Source organism: Dermacentor andersoni, chromosome 7 (assembly GCF_023375885.2).
Source record: "Dermacentor andersoni chromosome 7, qqDerAnde1_hic_scaffold, whole genome shotgun sequence".
Taxonomy (NCBI): domain Eukaryota; kingdom Metazoa; phylum Arthropoda; class Arachnida; order Ixodida; family Ixodidae; genus Dermacentor; species Dermacentor andersoni.
The window spans coordinates 123,406,503-123,424,497 of record NC_092820.1 but is presented as its reverse complement, the minus strand read 5'-3'; the positions used below and the strand labels follow the sequence as shown (position 1 = coordinate 123,424,497).

At 46.8% G+C, this 17,995-nt stretch overlaps 2 protein-coding genes across 4 annotated transcripts; one reads left to right on the top strand and one right to left on the bottom strand.

Annotated features, from left to right (window-relative positions):
- Positions 1 to 73: 73 nt before the first annotated feature.
- Positions 74 to 13,409, top strand: LOC126533878 (uncharacterized). 3 transcript variants are annotated; one of them, XM_055072469.2, is made up of 7 exons: positions 74 to 311; positions 5,144 to 5,390; positions 5,947 to 6,060; positions 6,920 to 7,027; positions 8,215 to 8,364; positions 8,883 to 9,091; positions 10,057 to 13,409. In XM_055072469.2, the coding sequence occupies exons 1-7, from the start codon at positions 283 to 285 to the stop codon at positions 10,364 to 10,366; spliced, it is 1,167 nt and encodes a 388-aa protein (XP_054928444.1). In that variant the 5' UTR covers positions 74 to 282; the 3' UTR covers positions 10,367 to 13,409. The 3 variants fall into 3 exon arrangements, with proteins under 3 accessions (XP_054928444.1, XP_050037040.1, XP_054928445.1); XM_050181083.3 differs by having other exon boundaries at positions 8,194 to 8,364; XM_055072470.2 differs by lacking the exon at positions 74 to 311 and adding an exon at positions 350 to 602 and having other exon boundaries at positions 8,194 to 8,364.
- A 2,003-nt stretch (positions 13,410 to 15,412) lies between these two features.
- On the bottom strand, positions 15,413 to 17,641 carry LOC126533889 (uncharacterized). The gene has a single exon (XM_050181099.3). It carries the CDS (start codon positions 16,463 to 16,465, stop codon positions 15,842 to 15,844), a length of 624 nt encoding a protein of 207 aa, XP_050037056.1. The 5' UTR covers positions 16,466 to 17,641; the 3' UTR covers positions 15,413 to 15,841.
- Positions 17,642 to 17,995: the final 354 nt, after the last annotated feature.

Below are 17,995 nucleotides of genomic sequence, written 5' to 3'. Positions count from 1 at the left end.
CGCTTAGCATCAAGAAAGTGTTAATAAGGAGCAGGAAATCTTTATCTTGTTTAAACAAACGAAGTAGAAAAGCAGCTGGTCAAGCCGGTGACGCATGTGAATCATGGCGGCCAAATGATATCAGACGCGAGCTGCGTCTCTCGCTGGGTTCGATGTAAACGATACGCTTCGTGCACTACATGGCGTCGGAATCGACGAAGCTAGAGCAACTGAAGGCCGTACTGGCGAAAGCAAAAAGATCCGCTGCAAGTGGAGTTAGCTCGCCTAATCAACACACCACAAATGCCAGCGATATCATCGGTTCGCCGCCGGTAAGGAAGTATATAAATGCAATCAGCCGTGTCGGAGAACATGCGGAACATGTGCGGGTGTTTGGGCATGCGAGACGTAAACACGGATGTTGATGTCGTTTAGCTGAAGCTGTCGGTTGATTGTCGCTTTTTCGATCGCGCGTGCGCTTTGTTTGCGAGACAGCGTGTTTGCTGTGAATAGCTTCATTCTCGTTGACCAACGACAGCAAACTTTGTTGGAGTTGCATAAAATGTGACCGCGCTATTGATGCTGCGTTGCTGATAGCTCTTTTTTTTTTTCCAGCTTTATCGGTAAGTTACCCAATTCCCTTTTTCATCTTTTTCAATTGATTCAATGATGCGTTTTTTCACTGTCCCTTGCATGCCTCTGTATAAGGTCAACGTTGTCGTTTGCGCTTATTTATTCTGCGAACGTAACTATATTACGATCAACTTTCTAGCATTCGTTCTTTAATTGACAATCGATCGATGGTCTAACGGACTACGTCCGTACAAAAAAAAAATAATAATGGAGATCCCAGGCATTGTGGGAATCGATGTAAGCGGAGCTTTCTGTGCTGTTTGCTCTGATTAGCGGTGATGTTGACGACGAATGTTTCGTTTCTTGAACGTTTAGTCCAACACGAGAGTGGCGAGTTGATGTTAAACGTTCCCTTGCGTGCACCACTGCTGTTAGTCTGCGTAGTTGCTGTCGGAACACACAGGGAGAGGTGTTTCCTTGGGCAGAGTTCTGACTGGTGTGGTTTAAACCTGTTGCCAGCTTTGCGGGTCAATGTTGCCAGACTGCCTGCCAAATTTGACGGGAAAAAACACCGTCAAATGTAGCGAATGCAACACGCCGTTTTCGAAGCGCACAGAGTTACGAGATCACACGCGCGCAGGCTCCCAGCTCCCGACAGTACCGGAAAGCTGCTGCATAACCCGCGCGCTTTCGAATCGCTTGCTTGTTGTGGGCCCTGTTCTCCGACGGTACGAAGCGCTTTCTTTCGCTGCACACGCTTTGGCTGGTCCGCGCGTGACGAGGCTTTCGCTGGATCTGAAACTGAAACGCGTCGCATAACGATATATCGCTGCGCGCTCTCGCTACAACGTTAGAAAAGGGTTGCATCGCCTTGATTTGCACAGGCAGTCTCCTGACGGTTACGCTGCTCGCAATAGACTTCTCTGGAACTGACACGCGTCGCATAACACTTGGGGCGCGATATATCGCTGCGCGCTCTCGCTACAACGTTAGAAAAGGGTTGGATCGCCTTCATTTGCAACAGGCAATCTCCTAACGATTACCCTGCTCGCAATACTCTGTTCGGAAACGGAGACGCGTCGCATAACTCTTGGTGCACGATATATCGCTGCGCGCTCTCGCTACAATGTTAGAAAAGGGTTGGATCGCCTTCATTTGCAACGGGCAATCTCCTGACGATTACGCTGCTCGCAATAAAGACTCTTCTGGAACTGACACGCGTCGCATAACACTTGGGGCGCGATATATCGCTGTGCGCTCTCGCTACAACGTTAGAAAAGGGTTGGATCGCCTTGATTTGCAACAGGCAGTCTCCTGACGATTACGATGCTCGCAATATTCTGTTCGGAAACGGAGACGCGTCGCTCTTGGTGCATATTAAACTCTTGGTGCAAGAGTTATGCGACGCGTCTCCGTTTCCGAACAGAATATTGCGAGCAGCGTAATCGTCAGGAGACTGCCTGTTGCAAATCAAGGCGATCCAACCCTTTTCTAGCGTTGTAGCGAGAGCGCGCAGCGATATATCGCGCCCCAAGTGTTATGCGACGCGTACGTGTCAGTTCCAGAAAAGTCTATTGCGAGCAGCGTAACCGTCAGGACACTGCCTATGCAAATCAAGGCGATCCAACCCTTTTCTAACGTTGTAGCGAGAGCGCGCAGCGATATATCGTGCACCAAGAGTTATGCGACGCGTCTCCGTTTCCGAACAGAGTATTGCGAGCAGCGTAATCGTCAGGAGATTGCCTGTTGCAAATGACGGCGATCCAACCCTTTTCTAACGTTGTAGCGAGAGCGCGCAGCGATATATCGCGCCCCAAGTGTTATGCGACGCGTACGTGTCAGTTCCAGAAAAGTCTATTGCGAGCAGCGTAACCGTCAGGACACTGCCTATGCAAATCAAGGCGATCCAACCCTTTTCTAACGTTGTAGCGAGAGCGCGCAGCGATATATCGTGCACCAAGAGTTATGCGACGCGTCTCCGTTTCCGAACAGAGTATTGCGAGCAGCGTAATCGTCAGGAGATTGCCTGTTGCAAATGAAGGCGATCCAACCATTTTCTAACGTTGTAGCGAGAGCGCGCAGCAATATATCGTGCCCCAAGTGTTATGCGACGCGTGTCAGTTCCAGAAAAGTCTATTGCGAGCAGCGTAACTGTCAGGACACTGCCTATGCAAATCAAGGCGATCCAACCCTTTTCTAACGTTGTAGCGAGAGCGCGCAGCGATATATCGTGCACCAAGAGTTATGCGACGCGTCTCCGTTTCCCAACAGAGTATTGCGAGCAGCGTAATCGTCAGGAGATTGTTTGTTGCAAATGACGGCGATCCAACCCTTTTCTAACGTTGTAGCGAGAGCGCGCAGCGATATATCGCGCCCCAAGTGTTATGCGACGCGTACGTGTCAGTTCCAGAAAAGTCTATTGCGAGCAGCGTAACCGTCAGGACACTGCCTATGCAAATCAAGGCGATCCAACCCTTTTCTAACGTTGTAGCGAGAGCGCGCAGCGATATATCGTGCACCAAGAGTTATGCGACGCGTCTCCGTTTCCGAACAGAGTATTGCGAGCAGCGTAATCGTCAGGAGATTGCCTGTTGCAAATGAAGGCGATCCAACCATTTTCTAACGTTGTAGCGAGAGCGCGCAGCGATATATCGTGCCCCAAGTGTTATGCGACGCGTGTCAGTTCCAGAAAAGTCTATTGCGAGCAGCGTAACTGTCGGGACACTGCCTATGCAAATCAAGGCGATCCAACCCTTTTCTAACGTTGTAGCGAGAGCGCGCAGCGATATATCGTGCACCAAGAGTTATGCGACGCGTCTCCGTTTCCCAACAGAGTATTGCGAGCAGCGTAATCGTCAGGAGATTGCCTGTTGCAAATGAAGGCGATCCAACCCTTTTCTAACGTTGTAGCGAGAGCGCGCAGCGATATATCGCGCCCCAAGTGTTATGCGACGCGTCAGTTCCAGAAAAGTCTATTGCGAGCAGCGTAACTGTCAGGACACTGCCTATGCAAATCAAGGCGATCCAACCCTTTTCTAACGTTGTAGCGAGAGCGCGCAGCGATATATCGTGCACCAAGAGTTATGCGACGCGTCTCCGTTTCCGAACAGAGTATTGCGAGCAGCGTAATCGTCAGGAGACTGCCTGTTGCAAATCAAGGCGATCCAACCCTTTTCTAACGTTGTAGCGAGAGCGCGCAGCGATATATCGCGCCCCAAGTGTTATGCCACGCGTGTCAGTTCCAGAAAAGTCTTTATTGCGAGCAGCGTAACCGTCAGGAGACTGCCTGTGCAAATCAAGGCGATGCAACCCTTTTCTAACGTTGTAGCGAGAGCGCGCAGCGATATATCGTTATGCGACGCGTTTCAGTTTCAGATCCAGCTAAAGCCTCGTCCCACGCGGACCAGCCAAAGCGTGTGCAGCGAAAGAAAGCGCTTCGTACCGTCGGAGAACAGGGCCCACAACAAGCAAGCGATTCGAAAGCGCGCGGGTTATGCAGCAGCTTTCCGGTACTGTCGGGAGCTGGGAGCCTGCGCGCGTGATCTCGTAACTCTGTGCGCTTCGAAAACGGCGTGTTGCATTCGCTACATTTGACGGTGTTTTTTCCTGTCAAATTTGGCAGGCAGTCTGGCAACATTGACCCGCAAAGCTGGCAACAGGTTTAAACCACACCAGTCAGAACTCTGCCTTTCCTTGAGGCGTTGTTGTGCGCCACATTTCATAATCTCTGAGAAGGTTGAGCATTGTCTTTGCCTCGCATGACACATCGCATCGTGGGAAAAGTATTGAGAGCGTAAACTTTTATTTTCAAATAAAAAAGATTGGAGTCCGGCGTCTTTTGAACTTTAATTGAATTATGGGGCTGTACGTGCCCAACCACAAGCGCATTACGAGGCACGTCGTAGTGGCGGACTCCGGATGAATTCTGACGCCATGGTGTCCTTTAACGTGTCCCTAAATCTAAGTGCTTGAACCTTCTTTATTTCGCCCCCGTCTAAATGTGGTCAAATCCGCGACCACAAGCCGCAAAGCTACCGCGGTGGGCACAGAAGTCTTGATTTGACGTAAGACCGCTTCCGTAGTGTCACCTAGACTCTGCGGTGCGCTTTAATTAATGCGGCAAAGAAAGCAAGCTGTGCGCTGTCTGTTTAACCTGTTTAGACCGACAGATCTTCAGCGCAGACATAAGTGGTTCTCAGCCATATTTGTTAGACGTGCCGACAGGTGCATGTTGTCATCGGCATTGCCCGTAATTTGCACGTAATGACACATTCCGTGATCAGGCGAGAGTAGGATGTGTAAAACCCAGGAGCAAGGCAGAAAAATAATTATGTGGATCCCCCAATAAGGTTGTTTACTACTACTACTACTACTACTACTACTACTACTACTACTACTACTACTACTACTACTACTACTACTACTATTTGGATCCCATGCACTGTGGCAACTGATGTAAGCGATCGCAGTTTTCTATGCCATTTGCGTCAATTGACGATAATTGGCGGTGCTGTTACTGTGAATGTTTACGTTCTTCGGTGTTCAATGCAATATGAGAGAAACTGAAACTACCAGCGCTTTTCGCACCCAGGACCGGCAGCATACAAAGCTGTCAACCGATAGAATCCAGGCTGTCGCAAACAGACAGTGCAGGGGAACACGACCAGCGGCAAGAGACAATGCGCGAACTCTCGAACACTGAGCAGGGTGGCGGCCTCAGCAAGCTCGACCGGCTCAAAGCCGTGCTCGAGGAAAGCAGGAGGAAGAAGGCGGCTAGCCCACAGGACGTACCGCCACCTCTGATGCCGGCTGCCCTGCAAGGTGCTTCCTGCAAAGAGGTATGTTGTGTATGGCCTACCTTCGTTTCATTCCAGTTCCTTTAAAGGCCAACTGCAATAAAATTTTTGGGTGCCTAAAAAGCTTAGTTTCAGATAGCATAGATATAAGGCACCCTCTGTTTAAATTTTTACGTTTGATATGCAAGTAGATGAGTCGCATAAGGATTGCAGAAATAGGAGTCTTTTTTTGTACCGAAAAGAAAAAAAAGTACCGCCATTACTGCTTGCTGGAAGTGATGCACGACTCGGAATGCACAGCTCTTTGGCATGGCCTCTGAGATCGGGGTGCCTGAGGTGTACTGAAAAATCGAGGAGGCAACGTGCTGGTGGAACTTGCATGTCATATCTGCTGACCACCAGGTGCACGCATCGTATGTTGAGGCACTATTGAAAGGCTACTATACTAGGAAAATTAAACAATTACCAGCCTGGCAGCTTTGCCAAGATTTCTTCAGTATTATATATTGCACATTTATAACCAATTTAGCCAAAGCGAAATTTCATCGCAGTTTGCCTTTCAGTCCTATGTCAACATAAAATGCTTAATTCTATCCAGGCACTGCCAAACTGTGCCGTACCAGTGGCCAGCAACAACTGCAGTGAAAAGGACGCAGTTCACAATATACCAGTCAGAACTACATCACCAGAACAGACATCGGAAAAAGCAAAGGTCAGTGGTGTCATATCTGTGGTAACTTGGATTTCTTGTCAAACTGCATATGGTAGTTTATCGTTGCTTGCAACTGGCAGTTTAGTCGCTTTTCATTAGCCACCTGTTAACACTGTGTGCACAGAACTTTTGGGGGCTACCTAAACCGTTCGCCTTCAGCGTAGTAATGGTAAAATGTTACTTTACTGTCGTACGCCAAGTTTTACAGTGTTGGCTTATTTGTTGAGCTGAACACTTGCGGATCAATGGTGTTTTAAAGTACTGTACTAACTCGGGATACAGGGATACGCAAAATACTGCAAATACGCTTGAGGTTTCTTTCGCGAGATTTCTCAAGACTTGGCATTAAACATATGTGCACAAGGACTGAGGAAATACAAGGCACTCGTTCGCTCTTGTAAGTGAAAGTGAAACGATCGCCGAAAGTGATCGCCCAAGGATACCGCCCCAGCTGTATTAAAAAATTTTGGCAGTCGTTATCGTCGCATATGGCCGAGCTTACCATACCTAGCGACGTGAGAATTCAGTACAAGCTCTGCCCCTCAAACCACAGTGAAACTTCACCGTGTGCCTCTGCCCGAAGCATAATTTCTGACAGACAATGATGTTGAAAGAAATTCGCCTCCACTACGACACGTCTAGACAGACCGTTGGAGCCAGACAGCACTGTTATTTTTGTCGCTGCGTTCATAGGTGGTCACAGAGAATAGATACCTTCATTCTGACAGTCTTTTGACATTTCTTTTCCTTGGCGCTTCTGTTCATACACAATCCAATAAGAAAATGCTGCAGAATTAGCTTTCATTAAGTTGTTGTTTCTTTCGTTTCTTATATATATTTGTTTGGTGCAACCTGACAGCGGCTAAAGGAATTGCTTGAAAGGCAAGCCCGAAAGAAAGCAACCATGCATTTGCTAAGCTCGCCAACACCCCCGGTTCTGGACCAGGTCTCGGAGCATGGTGAAAAGGTAACACTCTTTTATTTCTTTTAGCCTGAGCAGCAGTCATGGCTTAGGAAATGACTGGTAGTCATTTACTAGGTCATGACTGTACGTAAAGCTTTCTCTTGAGAAGCTTTACTTCAGGAGCTACTGTCTAAATACATAGAAATGAAGAAATCGTTTATCTCTGCATCCACCATACTGAATCAGATGAGGTTTGTTGCACTTAAAATAAGAGGTCACAGCCTACTGATCATAGCAAGCACATTTTTTATTGAGATCATTTTGCAACAATTGTTGAATATTATAAAATTTCATGAGAATAATGCCAATGTTATACTAATTCATAAGGGAGACATTGCAGAATTACAGGCCCATTAGCTTGCTTTCAGTATTGTGCAAGATATTTACCAAGATCGTTTCCAATAGAATCCGGGCAGCACTTGACTTAATCAACTAAGAGAACAGGTTGGCTTCAGGAAGGGATTTTCTAGAATAGATCACGTCCATGTCACCAATCAAGTCATTCAGAAATTTGCAAAGTACAATCAACCTCTTTATGTGGCTTTCATATACTACGAAAAGCCATTTGATTCAGCAGAGATACCAGCACTCGCAGAGGCATTGTTAGGAATACATGAAGCATATGCAAATACAGTAGAACCTCATTCAATAAACTTGAGCTGGTGGGTGTGACGCTGGAATACGATGTCTGCAATGCCACCAGAGTGAAACATTGATCACTTCGCGCTGCCTGCAGCAGGTAATGCTGGTGCATTTCGATTATCGCGTATTCAAAGCACGCAGTACGCTTACAACCGCACTACACCCTATGCGCTGTGAGACAGATGGGTGAAGATGCTCATCGCAATAGTGTTGGCGGCGATAGCAGTGAATGTGGCATGTAACGACCCGGGAGAAGTGTTACTGGTACCGAAATGAGAAAACTGGGTGCGCGCTGGTGTTTACACATTACCCGAGAAGTCGCGTGTATTGTAGGGAAGCTGCTGCAGCGGGTGGCTGTTCAATCACGTGTGCGCCTCGTACCTTTTGTTTGTTTGTTTACATGGGATGTAGCGACCGGAAAACGTATCGTGCAATCACAATCTGGCAATTTACTGAATGATGGCACCGAAAGAGTTTGTGTTTGAGAGACATGCACTATTAAGAAGTGCATGCGCATGGTTTCTCAGATGCATGGTGAATTTTCAAAGGGTGGTGAAAACTCGTCGGTGGCGCTCCCATCCTCGGCGCTGCCCTCGAAGAAGGACAGCGAGTGCAGCATTGGTCAATTTCCGTGTTCAAGGCTTCCACTTGGCACTCGAGTTCCAGTTGTCTTCCTCAGGCTGGGAGAGGGAAAGAAGGTGAGTCCTGTTGCAAGAATTTCTTTCACTTATTGCTTTCCTACTCCAAAGAAAGAGAGCTTCTTTACATATTCCTAGGGGTGGGCAGTGCAACCCAGACGAAGGACAGAAGGAAGTGCACGATACAAGTGCAGTATCGTGCACTTCCTATTGTCCTTCGTCCTGGTTGCGCTACCCACCCGTAGGAATATGCACAGTCACCAACTCGCCCAGCTTGCCGTGTTAATTCAGCGAGCTTCTCTAACCATATAATCTGAGGGGGGGGGGGATTCTTGTGGTTGGGTACTGTCTTTGGTTGGGTATTCTCTTAAACGTTGATAACTGTCCTTCAAGGAACGTTGCGATCTATGCAGGATGTTTTCAAGCATAGTATTGCTTTTCTGCAGAATTTCTATTTGTTTACTATACAACACCTTTATTTGCCCCAAATAGCCAGTCAGGGTCTCAGTGCTATAGCCAATTGAGTTGGGTGATTACAAATGCTGAGTGTTGTTTCTTTGGTCACCTTTACATGTTAGGTAATCTACCTGCAAGAGATGTCGGCTCTGCGGGACCTAGTCAAAATGGTGAAGTGTTTAAACGCTGTGGCCTCCAAGGAGAGCCAACACATCGAGGAGCCCGTTCCAGGTGCCCTCGTTGCCGTTCTGCATGAAAAGGACTCGACATGGTACCGTGGACAAATTGACCCCGTTCAGTGTGACAAAAAGGATCCAGCAAGCGGCGATGGGTACGTTTGGCACTCCAGTCTGTGTAGAATAGAGGGGCAGTATTTCTAGGGATACAGGATATATAGTATTTCTAGGGATACAATCATATTTGCATTACTAAGCACTGGACTTGACAGTATTCTTGGCACACTACCAGGAACGCTTACGCCTATAGAATGCCAACGCATCCAGTGCTAATCGCTCAAAATCCCGTAAAAACATTTTATTCCCTTAAGTTGTCAACCGAGAATACTGTCCCAAAAGATTGTATTGCAAGTGCAGCCGATGGACAGGACATTGAGCGGGCCAGCCTGCATTCGTGGTAAAAGGCGGCATGATTAATAACTTAAACAGTGCTGGTATTTAATATCGTATTTTTGCACACATGACCTATACCTGTGCGTCACCCCACTGATTACAAACCTTGCAATATACAAAAAATTGTAGATCTAAGCCACCCCTATTGACTTGCATCTAATGTGACCAGGTTCCTCTGAAGCCTAAGCAAGATGGCAAGGGGCGGCGAGCTATTGAACAATATTCAACATTTATTCCAATTTTTGTTGATGTGAAGGGAAACTCTTTTTTAAGCTTTTCAGTAAATTTGCACTTGCATTTGGGCATTATTCTATGTGCTTCTAATACCACATGCCTGAAAAGCAAGATCACGAGTTCATCGCACTTTGGCTTGGCTGCTGAATGTATATGACTTTATTACCAGCTGGGCTTGTATTGTGTAATATTAACATGTGCCTTAAAGTGCACGATCAAAAAGTTAATTAGTGGAACTTTGTTAGTTACCTTGAGCATTGTAATGTTCACCTATTCAAGGTGTGATGTGCTCAGAGGGAGGGAATTGGTGATGCCTGCCACAGAAGGCAGTATATGTATGTATTTGTTCGAAGTAAAAAAGCAAGGAGAAGCATTATACATTGTCATTGACACCTTGTCATATCGCAAATGTCGTCACTCGGTTTCTGCACAGGTCAATAAAGAAGGTGCGGGTGTGGTTCATCGACTATGGGCGCTGGGACGACGTACCTCTGGACTGCCTGCGCCCGATGCCAAACACTTTCGAGCGGCTTCCCGGTTTTGCAATTCCGACTACCCTGCACGGTCTGCGCAAGGTCCGGCTACCCAAGGACATCGCTTTCGAAGGGAGTTTTTTCGATGCCGAGGTTGTGACCGACGGTGACCAGCAGTCAGTCCGACTCTACATCCGCAATGACGACCTTTGTCTGAACGATACGCTCGCTGTGTACGCAGAGTCAGCCAGCGGGCCGTCTGCGGCGTGACTGCTATATTCGAGGTCTGCTTAAAAGCTTAACATTGCAACACTTTCAGAATTGTGCTTAGGAGAAGAAAACGCAGTACTGTGAAGAGTCTTAATGCAGTGTAAATTATCTCCTTTGGATTCCTGAAAAGTGGTTGACTGTGTTTTGGTGCATGTTGCATTAACACAGCTTCTTCCTTTTACTTGCAATAGTGAATTTTATACTTAGTGGTTGCACTGGTTTGTAAATATTTTCTGTCAAGTGCCTCTCGGATGTCTAAGCACAATTTATGTTGCGATAATCAATGTTTGCATTTGTTCGTGTCAGCTTGTCTGAAGTCTATATTTTGTCTTGTGTCTAATTGCAAAAAATTAATAGGGGGGGAAATTTACAATGACGGGCACCAAAATCTCGGTGGCAACAGCCATCACTCACAGAATGCATGCAAGATGGCGCCACAGCCGACACAAAGGCTCGCAGCACAAGTTTTACCTTGTGACATCGCGCTTGGCAAACTGTTGCGCTACAAAAAAGAAGTGCCAGCTCACGCTGTCGCAAATTGACAGCTGGTACCATTCCACTTCCTGTAATTGTGTTGTATTGTGCCACTGTTTGTGTTTTAGTTATTGAACCAGGTTTTAGAGCTAGAGTGGCAGAACTAAAAAAAAATCGGGTGAGTATGTCCTGTTTAAAATGCCATAATTCTTGTTCTGGCAAAACACGGGGAAGGCTGTAGATGGAAATTCAAGACGATGAGCGAAACGAGAACAAGGTGAAAGCAGGAGCCAACGTTTCGACAAGTGGACTTGTCTGCTTCAAGGCGACATATGCAAAGCAATATATGTTGCCTTGAAGAAGACAAGTCCACTTGTCGAAACGCTGGCTCCTGCTTTCACCTTGTTCTCGTTTTGCTCATCGTCCATAATTTTTGTTCTGTCACTCTTGTCCTAATATGCCTTTAGTGTAGTATAATTTAAACTTCTTAACTCTTTCTTTACCACTAGAAATGTGCTCATTTTTGGTGCCTTTATGTTTGAAATTTTTATTTCATGACGCAGTTGTTGCAACCTATGCTGCGACACAAATTTATGGCCTGATCATTGGTGTTTTGAATGGATGCGTACCAGTAATAACTTCCCAGACAATTTTTGAGAATCCTTACGCGAAAGTTCAAAGAAGCACCTCAAGGAACACGATTGAAAGTAATAATTTGCTATTTTTAGTACAAATGCTGAGCAAACAAAAAATTGGAAATATGCAAAATGTGCACCTTGTTCCTAGTTCCCGACTTTTGCAAATCTTATCGCTCATTAGAATTCATATGAAGATTTGTTGGCATCTGTACTAGCTGTAGCGATGTCCATGCTATGCGGGCAAGCATTAGCTTCACGAATGTGAAAATGGGCACGTTCCTATTTGTTTTTACTCATAGCATTTGTTTTTATTCATTGCAGCAGGCACCTGCTTTCTTTTGTACTGCATGCTTTAGGCTCGCAAAGCAATGGCTGCCAGATTAAGGAGCATGCAGAAGCCTCATGCTTGATTATTGAGCTCGATCACCTTTTCTGTGTAAGCAGGGTGTTACAGTGCGTTGCACTGGCACTCTGTAAGGTGCCACTGTGTTAGCAAGGTGTTACACTAGTACTGAAGCCTCCCTATGCTCTGTACAGTGCTGTACAGTAATGTGGCACACTGCACAGTACTGTGCAGTAATGAATTCCGCTTTCACATGCAGCATTCAAATTGTAAGAAATCGGACAGCCATTCAAGTGTCAGTCAAGGTTGGTCTGAAATAGACTGAGTGCTGGGACGGATTGCTTGTAGTAACATTTACATACACTGTCAAAGCGCTGATGGATCAAGGTAAGCCATGATGGGGGGGGGAAAAATAGTTGCACTTGATATTGGTCTAACACAGTTATCAAAATAACATGCACTCATGACCATCCACTGTTGTTGAGACATTGTTAAAACAGCCTATATGTTGGATCAGAAAATGCAAAACTGGTAACCCAAGAGAAGTTTCTGTGTATTCACTGCTGCTGTCATTTAAACATTGCTGCTGAGTCAACCAAAGCGCAAGTTTCAGATCTGTTTGTTTGAAAAAGTGCTAGGAGCACTGTAAGCTAGTTTTGACGATACCTCCAGTCGAAACTTTATTTTTCCGGAATCGCCAATGTGCCAAATATTCTCAATTCTGGCAAATAGTAAGAGTTCAGTCATCATTTCAGATGGCGCATAATGTTGCAAGTAGAATAATTCCAATAGAAATGTTTAACAACCCATTGAAAACCTGCATAATATTGATCAATTTCTATAGGCACTGTAACAAAAGAGTTCATTCTTGCTGTTATGCTTATTATGGTGCACGGTTGTTGAGTGGTTTTGCCATTTTGATGATGCATGCTGAATGATGTCAGTGTTGAGTATGATGCATGCCCCTTCTGAGAAATCTACACCTTTTCTTTTCCTATTACATTTTTTTAGATGCATGTTAAATCAGAGTATAATGTGATATACTGTGACTGCTACACATCAATACAAGCACACTGAAGTGACAAGTTGCTATGATCTGATCAACTACTACAATCTGTCTAGCAGTAAAACAGTGCTTTTTAATCGCGTGAAATGGAGTCCAGCCTCTCATCTCGTCATTGCCCATCTTTCGCACTGCCAAGAGTCAATGACTAAACTTCTGACAGTTCACTCATTTCTCATGCAATTAGGAATGCACTGTTTATGCGTAAATGAATCGTATGATTCAACTGCAAAAACTTACCTTCCCAGAAGTAGAAAATTCCAGCATCCTTAAGTGGTGGCGGTGAATGTATAGCATTGGAAATAGTTAAACATATGTGCAATAATAACCGTCCTTCAATGGCTGACCTGCGAGCAGTGTTCCTATTGACATGAGCACACCAAGGCATTTCTTAAAGATACCTAGTACTTTATATTTGTCAGTGGTACTGTTAGTGTTGTTGAATATCCTCGTCCATTTGTACAGTCAGCATGAATCTGTGAATGTAATGTACTAGAACGAATTAAAAAAAAATTGTAGAACTTCTTTCAGCATACTTCCTTTCAGCGAGTAGCAGAAAAGTAGCACAACACTTGTACTGCGTGGAGCCACTGATAATTTCTCACGACGGTGATGTGGATTAATCGATTGCACTTAGAAAACTTGCACAAGGAGACATCAAGCAACAGTGTTTTACCTCTACTAGTAATCTCGTAAATGCCAATGTGAGTGTACACATAAACATGTACAGTGCCATCCACTGCTGTTTAGAGCGCGTGAGCGGCCTGCTTTGCTCTGCAGGGCGACACCTGGCAGCAGTTTCTGGGTCTGAGATAGTGTGCCCAGGAGCATGCACGGCCTAACAGACATGCAGAACTGCTTTTGACGAGTGGCGGCATTGAGAAGCGCCTTTGTTTAGCCCAATCTGCACTCAGTCTGGCGTGCTTGCAAATGCCATAAAATGGGCTGACAACGCGCGCCCGTCTTTCCGCAACAAAAGAAACACGCTCATGGATTGTTCATGATAACGAAGGCGCTTACGAACATGCATGCTGGTTAATGCAATACGCGCAAGTCTGCTTGTTTATTAGGCCGCACATGCTCCTGCGCACGCTTATCACAGGCCCAGCAACCGTCACCAGGTGTCGTCCCACAGAGCAAAGCTGGCTGTTTGCACGCTGTACACAGCAGTGGACGGCACTGTAAACAATATTCCCTTGACAGCAGCATAGCAGGCAATTGAGCAAGCCAGAGCAAGAGCCAAAAGGTCGCGATGCTCTGCTACCTCATGACCACCTTCTGCAGCATTACATGTGGACATCTCTTGGGAAGGTCCGGGACGTTCATGTAATACGAAAATAAAAAAATGGGAAATATAATGTTGGTACTCCATTAAGGTCTGTGGATACAAAGTGGGATATTAAAGTACTTGTGATATGACGAAGTGGTAACACAACTGTACCAAGAGCGACCCTTTGTGCCATCCGACTCAAAAAACTTATTTTAGCGAAACATATAGCCAAGCCTGCGTCAAATGAAACGTAAGAACGAAAGCATCCTGTTGATGCTGCCTCGGTAGTAAAGCAAACCAAAACCTAAAGCATGCCGTCGCAGTCATTATCCTGAAAGTCGCCGGAGCAGCACTAACCTCTATATAGCCAATGGCGTAGCTTCTTAATTTGCTGTTGCACTTTCTATTCAATTTTTCTTCAACAGACATTCTAATGTACTGCCGCTGGACGTTCTTCTTGTTGGTGTCGGTTGTGCTGCAGTTTCAAGGAGGATGCCTGCAGGGTGTTTCACTTGAGCCAAACTTTAAAAATATACATATGCTACGTAGCTGGACACAACCAAAGTAATGTTGTTTGCTGTCGCTCTGAGGTACTCTGAGTATTTCTTGCATCCCGCCTAATTAAATAATTAGCCTCAGTTAATAAACTTCTCAATTATTATAACAACATGAAAAGTGCCAATGAGGAAATTGTGGAGCAACACGAATTCCCGATACAGCTTTCTGGTGCTCGATACGTGCTATATAATTGTTTTTCCGAGCATGAAAGGAGCCCGCGAATACACGCAAAGTGCCTCGAGCGGCTAGTTGCACAGCTTGTGTGTATTCGCTGGTTTACGAGGGCACGAATGTGAGGGCACAGGCCAGCGAGCTTACATGGTGTCAAAAAAGAAACCAATGGTATGCCATAGCGGCCGGCCACCTTCTTGGCATTATCTTTTGAACATAGGGCTCTACATCGATGCTTATCTCTTTTCAGACTGAAATGGCCTCTATATAGATGGTGCCCCTCCTGCATATGTTACCCACTCACAATACATTTTCAAAGGGGCACTGGCTCTACTTTTTTTATTTATTTTAAATGTACACGGCTCTAGTATAATGGACCTAATGTAGCCTAGCAGCATGCTTGAGTTGACTTAGTTGCAATGAAAAGTGACAAAATGTTGAGCTGCCAATTTGAAATCTGCCTTGTATTTATCAGAGTCTAAATGCCTCGTTTAGCAGCGTACAAGGTGCACGAAGACACGACACAGACTGTCACTATACAGCAATTTACTTCCACATAAAATATTTAAATGATCTACCAACTAGTAAACGAATCGTACCTCGAATGAATTGCGTTGAGACACATTCTGACGAACCAGCAAGTTATTGAGAAAAAATTTTGTACACGTAGCATTTTTCCCCACTCTTGTACGATATGTTACGAATGAAGTGTCATGGAAACACAGGCAGATAATCAAACTTAAAACCATTTTGGCTTCACTGAAGCTGTACATGGCTGTGCTGCATCATCTGCAGACGATGCTCTTCAGGTCCAAGAAGCAAGGAGTGGCGGAACCGTCACGTGGACCACGTGGTCAATTCCTAGACGGCTAGTCTTCCACAGAACCATCACGATCGATGCACATCTTGCGCTGCATTATCTATGAATTAGAGTGGCGCTGCAGTGCGCGTGCGTTCTTCAGTACGGCCCTTTTACCGAGGCTCGCGCGATGCAGATCACCATGCAGCATAGCCAAATCAGGAACGGCAGCACAAAAGCGACCACCGGTATGAGCAGCGCGAGCCTCTCTTCGACACTGTACGGCCTCGTCCGGTGATGGCGCCTACGACTGGCGCCGCGCGAGTCGTTGACGAACTTGGCTTCGATCCAGGAGATGCCCCCGTCGAACGTCTGCAGTGCCACCAGCTCGGCCATGGACGCGTCGATGTGGCGGCTCATCACTGGCTGCTGGTGGGACTTGTTATCGCCGCTGCCGCCACTGTGGTAGTGACCGGTGGCGTTGTCCGTCGCGACCAGCTGCAGGAGCCTACCGACGTCCAGGAGGCGCGGCCGTCGCTTGTTGGGTTGTGCCGATGTGCGGTTCACTCTGGTGCCGGCGTCGTCGCTGCGCGCGGCAACTCGGAGGCCCGCGATTGGCCGTCCGCCGTCGTCGTATCCGCCTCCCGGCGGCCGGGCGCGCTTGAAGACCTCTCGCCGGCTTCGAGCGCTCGCAACCCCTACGAAGCACATGCAGCTGGGTAACGCCAGCGGCAGTAGCAGCAAGAGCGCCGCTAGGGTCTGCCATGATGGCGCCTTGGGCATACCCGTGCGCTGGTACCTCTCCGCAAGGGGTGTTGCGAGACGTAGCCGAACACACCGGAGGCAGGCTTACCGGCGCTTACGTCACGTTGGCCTCATGCTCCGCCGCCGCGTACCGCCCGGCGGTTCTGTCACAACGGCGGAAGACGGGGACGCGACAGCGCCGGTGGTGGGGTTGCGACGGGACCAGCCGCGGTTGGAATGTGGCCACGCTGATGGCGATGCTGATGGCATGCCAGATGACATCGTCTGCATGGCACGTGCGGGATGAGCGGAACTGACCAACAAAGCGCGTGACGAGATATAAGCACAGCTGTAGTGGATAGAGAAAATATGTAAGGGAAAGATGAACATTGCCTTTTTGGTGAAGGGAGAAAGCGACAGGAAAGGGGGGTTACTGTTGTGGCCTCAAAATATGGCTCGTGCCAAAGATGCGAATTGGTCTCACAAAATTTGGGACAAGAAGTGCACGAAGTCGTAAAGAACGAAAGATGAAAAAAAGAATTTAGGTGGCACAATGGCAGTAAAATTTGGTTTGACTTAATGCTCAAGAAAAAGTACGCCATTATTTTCACCCCCAGCAGCACAACCTTGCACCAAATGACAGTTGGTTTGAGGTCGATAAAGGTAAACAAATTACATTCATGGTCTATCCGCCAGAGTGGTTTGCGCCATTTCACTAGGGAACAAGGACTTGCCGGTAATACGAGGAACAATTTAAGGATAGAGGGCATAACCTACTATGGGGGATTGGTGAGTCAATTGCACCAGGACATACGCAACTTATGATGTACGCATGAGCTGTAGGCATGATAGCCTCGGCTTGCACGAGTTGACCATATGAGAAAACGTTCTTCTGTCGCCGGGAAACCGAAAGCCAAAGCCTCTGAGAGAACTTTTCACATGTGAGCCGAAAGAAAGATGCAGATACGATACTAATTCTTGAAACGACCTCGATAGGATATCCAAATTTGGATGTCCGGCGGATGTGCTATTTCCCTCCGAAATGGCGCACACATATTAGGACATTATTTAATTGGTTGAAACATGGACGAAGTGCGTCCACTGGGAGAGACTAGTATATGTTTGTCACAGGTCATGCGCTGTATTAAGCATGCTTCTGTTACGTCTCAACAGTCCAAAGACGTCAATTAGACGTTTGCCATTAGGCAAACACCCGCCCATCCATCAGCGCCTATTCAGACGTGCCTATTCAGACGTCCACGCACCGTGGACACCGACTCTTGACAGGTCCAATATAAGCCACCACCCCACCATTACCTGACAGCCTGAACTAAGGATGAAGGGGGGCTCCATCCAATGCTACCGAACAACGACGGTGACCTGGGATTCGCAGTTAATTAAACGTTTGCCATGAGGCAAACCCCCATCCAATGCTACCGAACAACGACGGCGACCTGGGATGCGCAGTTAGACATTTGCCATGAGACAAATCCCCATCCAATGCTACCGAACAACGACGGCGACCTGGGATGCGCAGTTAATTAGACATTTGCCACGTGGCAAACCCCC

Coding starts and splice junctions, on each gene's coding strand:
- LOC126533889 (XM_050181099.3), bottom strand. CDS start 16,465: ATGCCCAAGGCGCCATCATGGCAGACCCTAGCGGCGCTCTTGCTGCTA.
- LOC126533878 (XM_050181083.3), top strand. CDS start 283: ATGCCAGCGATATCATCGGTTCGCCGCCG. Junction 5,391..5,946: donor AAGGTGCTTCCTGCAAAGAG/GTATGTTGTGTA, acceptor AATTCTATCCAG/GCACTGCCAAACTGTGCCGT. Junction 6,061..6,919: donor AGACATCGGAAAAAGCAAAG/GTCAGTGGTGTC, acceptor GCAACCTGACAG/CGGCTAAAGGAATTGCTTGA.